The 7,216-nt window shown below is 31.7% G+C and overlaps 1 protein-coding gene across 1 annotated transcript; it reads right to left on the reverse strand.

The window, feature by feature from the left end:
* Positions 1-263: 263 nt before the first annotated feature.
* Positions 264-4,658, reverse strand: LOC115957089 (serine/threonine-protein kinase PCRK1-like). The gene is made up of 4 exons (XM_031075323.1): positions 4,464-4,658; positions 4,124-4,354; positions 3,472-3,555; positions 264-788 (listed from the first exon to the last, which is right to left on the reverse strand). Exons 1-4 carry the CDS (start codon positions 4,656-4,658, stop codon positions 264-266), a joined length of 1,035 nt encoding a protein of 344 aa, XP_030931183.1.
* Between the last annotated feature and the right edge of the window lie 2,558 nt (positions 4,659-7,216).

Here is a 7,216-nt window from a genome sequence, read left to right on the forward strand (position 1 = left end):
AACTTTACTTTTACACAATAAACATGATAAACAAATTAAACCGATCAAATAAGTTCATCCAAACGCACAGTTTGTTTTTCCTTTGCAAATGAAGCTAGTGTTTCATATATATATATATATATATATATAACCTTTTTTGGCTTCAAACCACTCAAATTAACAATAGCAGTAACAGTTACAACCAATTACATATATTCGCTTCACACAACAATGAGTTATAGCAGTATTACTGTATTAGTTACAAGCAATAACATATATTTGCTTCAGAGTGCGTGAACTAAGGCTGAAAGCAGGTGTCCTATTGCTTCTGCAACTCCAGTACACAAGATAAGATCATCTGCTTGTCTCTCCATTGCAACAGATTCATTATGAATTTTTTTAGATTCTTCCACAATTGGGGCAAGCTCCTTAAGAACTTGACTCATGCTGGGACGCTTTTTTGGGTCTTCCTCCGTGCACTTACCAGACAATGTCAAAACTCTCATAGCAGAGTTTTCACACCCAGGTGTGCCTTTAAGGTTGGGGTCCATAATCTGTGCCAGCTTGGTTTCGTCTCCAGACACAGAAGATTTGACCCACTCCACTAGATTCCTCTCATTCTTAGGCCTGTTAACGTCGAAAGCAGGCTTGCCAGTGATTATTTCCAGCAGAATAACACCAAAACTGTATACATTGTCCGTGGATTTGATCTTATTAAGAGGATCAACTTCTGGAGTCGTATAGCCCATGAAATTCCAATCAAGTTGTCCAGCACTTTGAGTACAGTTTTGCATCTCTGTCTCTGTAAACTGTTTCACACATATAGAAGATGTATTAGTTTCAGTTACAAATTTGCACAAGCTTAATGAGTACAATATTTAGTTTAAGAATAATGAGTGTACAATATTTGTTATCTGGATCTTGGTTGAAGTTTCTCAACATAAAATACATACAAAGTAAAAATTATAGGGTGCATTCATTTAAGCTATACCAATAGACAATAAAAACAGAGAGGTTGAATTTTATCATGCTAAAAATTAAAAAAACATTTGCAGTCATTCTAAATTAAGAAGTTAGTTGGGGTGGGCACTTGCAAATGGAAGGGACATGAGGGGATTGTTCTTGACCGATTCTCTCTATTGGAAATGGATCCATGATTTTATATGACATGATACATTGTTAGACACAGAAAATAGAATTTTAACCTTAATATTCCTCAAGTTTTGAAAATTAATAGGATTTTTATTTATTTTTATATATTGTTTTACAACCACTGAGGTCACATGTTATGATTGATGTATAATAAATGCGTTATTAATTTTTAGGTCCACCACTAATCATATGTTTTTATAATCAACTAGCCGCGAACCTGCGCGTTGCGCATGATAATTATTTTTATGATGGTTTTATTAAATTTTTTATACAATTTAAACTAATTTAATAAAGAGTAATGTATTTTGTAATTATATTTTTATTTATTATAAGAATAATCATAAATGTAATATAGGAACAATCATAAATCATAAATTTTAATAATTTTTGTTGTACTAAAATTAAAAAAATACAATTTTTTCTCAGAAATTCAAAAGGCAAGTTAACGAAAACATTTATTTTTAATAAAAGTTATTTATAACATTTTGTGGATCATTAAAAAGAATATAAAATTTGGAAATTATTCTTTTAGTTTTAAACAAACTTTCTCAAACTTATTTTTTCTGCCTACAATCCAAAACATTAAAAAAAGTAACTAAAAAAAATTAATAAAACTTAACAATGATTAATTGGACCAATTAGGAAAACAATTTGTTGTTTATAATCAACTAAGGTTATTTTCTTTGCAAAAATTGTAATTTCGTCCACCCAAAACATATTATCAAATAAACAATTGTTAGCAAAATCTAAGAATTAAATTTCTATATATGCATTGTTATAAAATAATAATAATAATTAAATTAAAATTGCGAAAGATAAAATTTCTCTCTCATCCAATAATTTTTGTTTAGCCAACCTTTGCTTTTCTCTAAATAAATGGCATTATAGAGTACTTCTAATACTATTAAGAGTACTTTGTCTACCACAAAGGATTAAAAAATAAAAAAAAATTATTAAAGTCTTATAGTTTAACATCTAAATTGAGCACTATAAAAATCATGCTATCAAATTACAATAACTACCAAATTAAATTATCCAGATCATGCTATGTAGTAGAATAATATTATATTTTTATATTTAATCCTTTATAACATAATAGGATAACATTTAACAATCAAAGAGAGAGAGAGAGAGAGAGAGAGAAAAAAAACCACAACAATTAAAAAAAAAATGAATCGCATTAACCTAAAGTAGATTAAAGAATATAAAAAATTACTAACCTAAAGCAAAGATGCAAGAAAAATAAAAAATAAAAATCCACTCAAAAATTGTGTGTGTGTGAGAGAGAGAGAGTGAGAGAGAACCTTTTTTTTAGGGAAGACTATGCATAAAATGAAAGAGATGGTGACAAATTTATAGTAAGAGAGTGTGAATAAGAAGAGACAAAAATAGAGAAAGATGAAGAATGATATTAATGTAGAGGATAGTGGGGAGATGAGAAGGTGAGGGAAGGAGAAAGGTTGGAGAAGTAGTGGAGAGATGAAAAGATAATGGAGGGAGAAAGGTTGAAGAAGTGTAAATATGAAATAAAAAAATATTAAAAATAATTATAAAAAATGGAAAGAAAAAAGATAATGACGTGGATGCTGACGTGACTCAACATGAGCATAGTAGTATTAAACGCTACGTTTCAGCTTTTAGTAATAATATTATATTTTTATATTTAATCCTTTATAACGCAATAGGATAACATTAACAATCAAAGAGAGAGAGAGAGAGAGAAAGAAAAAAAAAACCATAACAATTAAAAAAATAAAATTGAATCGCATTAACCTAAAGTAGATTAAAGAACATAAAAAATCATTAACCTAAAGCAAAGATGCAAGAAAAATAAAAAATAAAAATCCACTCAAAAATTGTGTGTGTGTGTGTGTGTGAGAGAGAGAGAGAGAGAGAGAGAGTGAGAGGGAACCTTTTTTTTTTAGGGAAGACTATGCATAAAATGAAAGAGATAGTGACAAATTTATAGTAAGAAAGTGTGAATAAGAAGAGACAAAAATAGAGGAAGATGAAGGAAAAGATGAAGAATGATATTAATGTAGAGTGTAGTGCGGAGATGAGAAGGTGAGGGAAGGAGAAAGATTGGAGAAGTAGTGGGAGATGAAAAGATAATGAAGGGAGAAAGGTTGGAGAAGTGTAAATATGAATTAAAAAAAAATTAAAAATAATTCTAAAAAAATGGAAAGAAAAAAGATAACGACGTGGACGCTGACGTGGCTCAACGTGAGCATAGCAGCATTAAACGCTACGCTTCAGCTTTTAGTAATATATTGATTTCACAAAGAAGAAAAAAAATATCATATCAATAAAAATTAAACTTGCGGGTATTTATATACTTACTGTAGCAACTGCTTGGTCAAAAAGTTTGCCTTTCAGGTTTTCATCAATGACAATGGAGGAAGATTTGAAACTCCTCAATACTATCTGTTTCAAAAGAGGAAAAATGCATATCATAACTTTTAGGGTCATAATAGGTTAGTGCTTTGAGAAATCCGAGTCAAAATGCATTTTAATGTAATTGTGTTGTAAAGTTTCTTAATATCCAAGATGAAGTGAAGATCTATTTTGAAGACTCATGAATCTGCTGAGAAAAGAGGAAAGTTTGCCCTTCACATGTTAAATAGACCTTTGCATAATTAATGTTGTGGGGTATTTTTACCCCGCAAGGGCTTATAAACCATGAGTGGGGCGCATCTCCAACCGATGTGGGACAAAGGTGTCAAGCCAAAATGGCTACGAGGCAAAGCCCTTGGCCTGAGGTGAAAATCCTGGACTTCCATACTCGGGGCCGAGAAACAAAACCTTGCGAGTTTGGCTCCCCAAAGAGGACAATAAGCTTGCGGGGTAAAAATACCCCACAAATGTGATTCATCTACTTGGGTGATCATTTTATTTAATTGGGGTCAAAATTTTCCAAACAATAGCTACTTTAATACCACGGTCCAACAAGGAAAACACACACATATAATACTAATAATAACAATTAATAAACCTGATGTTCATGAAAATACTCCAAAGCCCGGGCAGCACTTTTTAAGATGATAAGTCTTTTTACCCATGACAGTGACAACTCGGACAGAAAGTGACTAAGGCATCCAATGCATATACATTCTCCTACTACAAATATGACACCCTCTGAAAGGCAATATCCAACCAAGTTTAGAAGGTTTTGGTGCTTCATTGCTGCAATAGTGTTTAATTCTTTCACCCAAGAATGATCACTCTGAAAAATAAAATTATGGGATCGATTTAGATAGATGTATATATGAAAGAAATAGATGTAAAGTTAAGGAAGAAGAAGATGGTGCAAGAAAATAAAGAAAGTTATAAACCTTGGCTTTTAGTACATGTCCTTGAATCTGTTGGATAAGGACTGGTGTTCTTTTCCCACTAAGTTTGATGGTGCCTCTGTAGAAGGCACCAAAGTCACCCTCTCCAATCTTGTAAGAGGATTTGAAACCTTTTGTTGCTTTCTCCAAGTCTGAGAGAGTGAATTGAATTAGATTATGACCAGGTGATTGCTCCATTGCACAAAGAGAACACTTTGGTGATCAAAGAAGACAAAGAATTGGGAGAGAGACACAGCACAGGCAAGAGAGCAATGTGAAAGAGCGAGTGGTGTCTTGAGAGTTAAAGTACTAAGCTAAAGCCCCACATCAACAAATTCTGTTCTAACTCTTAACTTGCTCCCACAAAATCTGTCCACTGCTTGAAAACAGCGTACAAACAAAAACACGGGGGACAGAAGAAAAAGGCCCCATAAATTTAGCTTGTCCAATGGAACTCCAATTTTATTTTTTATTTAAAAAAAAAACATTGGCCAGTTGAATCAGTGGGAAAAAAACAAAAACAATGGGGTTAAGTAATCCCCTAAAAGGAAAATAAAACCTTTTAACAAAAACAAGCCATTTAAAAAAAATTTGTTTTCTTTATGTGCACAAGAATCATATATTATTGTTGCACTTTTTTTTTTTTTTTTTTTAATCATGAATCTAGAGATAAAATGAAACAATTTTTGAAAAGCGTAATTTAATAAAGTATTTAAATTATATAATTATAATATTATTTTATATAAATAAAAAAAATTAATGATTTTTTTAAAAATACCATAATATTTTTTTTGAGAATGTAAATATACCATAATTGGTTTACTAATTTGAACATATCCAAGAATATTGAAATATAAATGTACACCCACATTCCATAGAATACATGTAACATGTTACATTAAGTTTAACTTATTTTATAAGTTTAGAATTGTAGCCTTTTTTTTTTTTTTTTTTTTTTTTTGCGAAAATGTACTTTTGGTCCCTACATTTTGGTCCTATTTACAATTTGGTCCCTAAATTGATTTAGGTCCGAGGTCAGTCCCCGATTTTCAAAAATCGTTTTTAAAATAGTCCCTACCGTCAACCCAGTGATAGAAAATGCTGAGGTGGCAAACGGAATACACTATTTGCTGACGTGGCTAATAAAAAAAAAATATATATATATATATATATATTTAACATTTTTTTAATGCCATGTCAGCATTTAAATTAATAAAAAAAAAGCCATCCCTAAGAAAATTAAAAAAAAAAATGTAAATTAAAATTTTTAAGAAAACCTTAAATCTAATTTAAACTAAAATCATTTCTTAAAAAATAAAAATTCATAATTGTTTTAATTCTTTTTCTTTTTCTTTTTGGTTAACCTCATCAGCTTAAAAAAATCTTCACACTCTCTACCACTAATCTCAAACTCCCTCTCTCTCTCTTCACCCTACACTTGGTCTCCCTAAATCAGAAATCACTGATTCAGCCTTCTTCTCCCTCTCTATTTCTCTATTCTTTTTTCCTCATCTCGATCTCCCTCTCTCTGAATCGGTGATCTGGTTAAGTAGTGGCATTTCGGTGGTCGTGGCTCGCCGTGGGTGGGTTTAGATCGGCACAAGTGGGATTCAGATCGCCGTGGGCTGGCGTGGGGCCATTGGTGCTCGTGGGTGGCCATGGTTTTGCTCGCCATGGGTTGCTGCGAGTGTTGGGTTTGGTGGTTGTGGCAGAAAATGGATATGTTTTGCTTTCATTATTTGGTTTTTTTTTTTTTTTTTTTTTTGTGGTGATTTGTGGTTGTTGTAGTTGGTGGTGTGGGTGATTGTGGTGGTTGTTTTGGTTGTTGGTGGTGGTTTCAGTTTGTGGGTATGGATTTTTTGTGCTGAGATTGATTTTGAGTGGGTTAGTTAATTGGTTTTGTCTTGATTTGGAGAAAAACATGAAGAATGAAGTTCATGTTCTGGGTTGGAGGTTTCTGGGTTTGATGATTTTTCTGGGTTGGAGGTTTGATGATTTTTCTAAGTTGGTTTTCTCATGTGGGTTTGGGTTTGATGATTTTTTCATGTTCTGGAGGTTTCGATGGAGGATAGGGATTTTGTATGAAATTTTGCTTTGTTCTGAATTTTTTCACCTTTTTTTTTCTCCTTTCCAAATATAAGCATAATGCCTACATTATTAAAACTTGAATTTTAAGGTAATCTTTTGAATATTTATCATTTTTATTGCTTTTTTAGGGCACATATTTCTAATTTCTATTGCCTATTTTGTTTGTATTATTTAACTTGGAATTAAAGAATTTGGCCCAAATAGAATAAAATTTCATACTTTCCAACCCAAAAATTAAGAAAATAATAATAATTTTTGAGCCAAAAACTTAAAGGCAATCTATAAAAAGAATTAATTTAAGACTCAATTAGTCTAAAATGAACCGAATTGACTAAATGGACGGAAGTATATTGAAATGGATCAAATTGGACCGTATTAGACCAAATAGGACCAAAGTGGATGGAATGAACCAAATATACTGAAGTGGACCAAAATGGATCAAATGGGACCTTTTTTTTATTTTTTATTTTTTTGGTTTTTTTTTTTTTTTGAGAAGAGGATCAAATGGGACCGAAATGGGGCCAAAATGGACTGAATTAGACTAAATGGATCAAAGTGGATCAAATTGGACCGAATTTGACTATCCATTCAAGTGCAAGTTTAGTAAACATACTGCAGTTAAGAGTTGAGACATGAGTTAATCCATATGAAGTCCCCAGCCTGGCCAA

This window comes from Quercus lobata, chromosome 8 (assembly GCF_001633185.2).
Source record: "Quercus lobata isolate SW786 chromosome 8, ValleyOak3.0 Primary Assembly, whole genome shotgun sequence".
Lineage (NCBI taxonomy): Eukaryota > Viridiplantae > Streptophyta > Magnoliopsida > Fagales > Fagaceae > Quercus > Quercus lobata.

Bases quoted from the DNA above. Each gene is read 5' to 3' on its own strand.
- LOC115957089 (XM_031075323.1), bottom strand. From the start codon at position 4,658: ATGGAGCAATCACCTGGTCATAATCTAATTCAATTCACTCTCTCAGAC. The intron at 4,355-4,463 runs GTTTATAACTTT...TTTATTTTTCAG, and splicing joins GACATGTACTAAAAGCCAAG to AGTGATCATTCTTGGGTGAA. The intron at 789-3,471 runs GTAAGTATATAA...TGTGTGAAACAG, and splicing joins TTGACCAAGCAGTTGCTACA to TTTACAGAGACAGAGATGCA.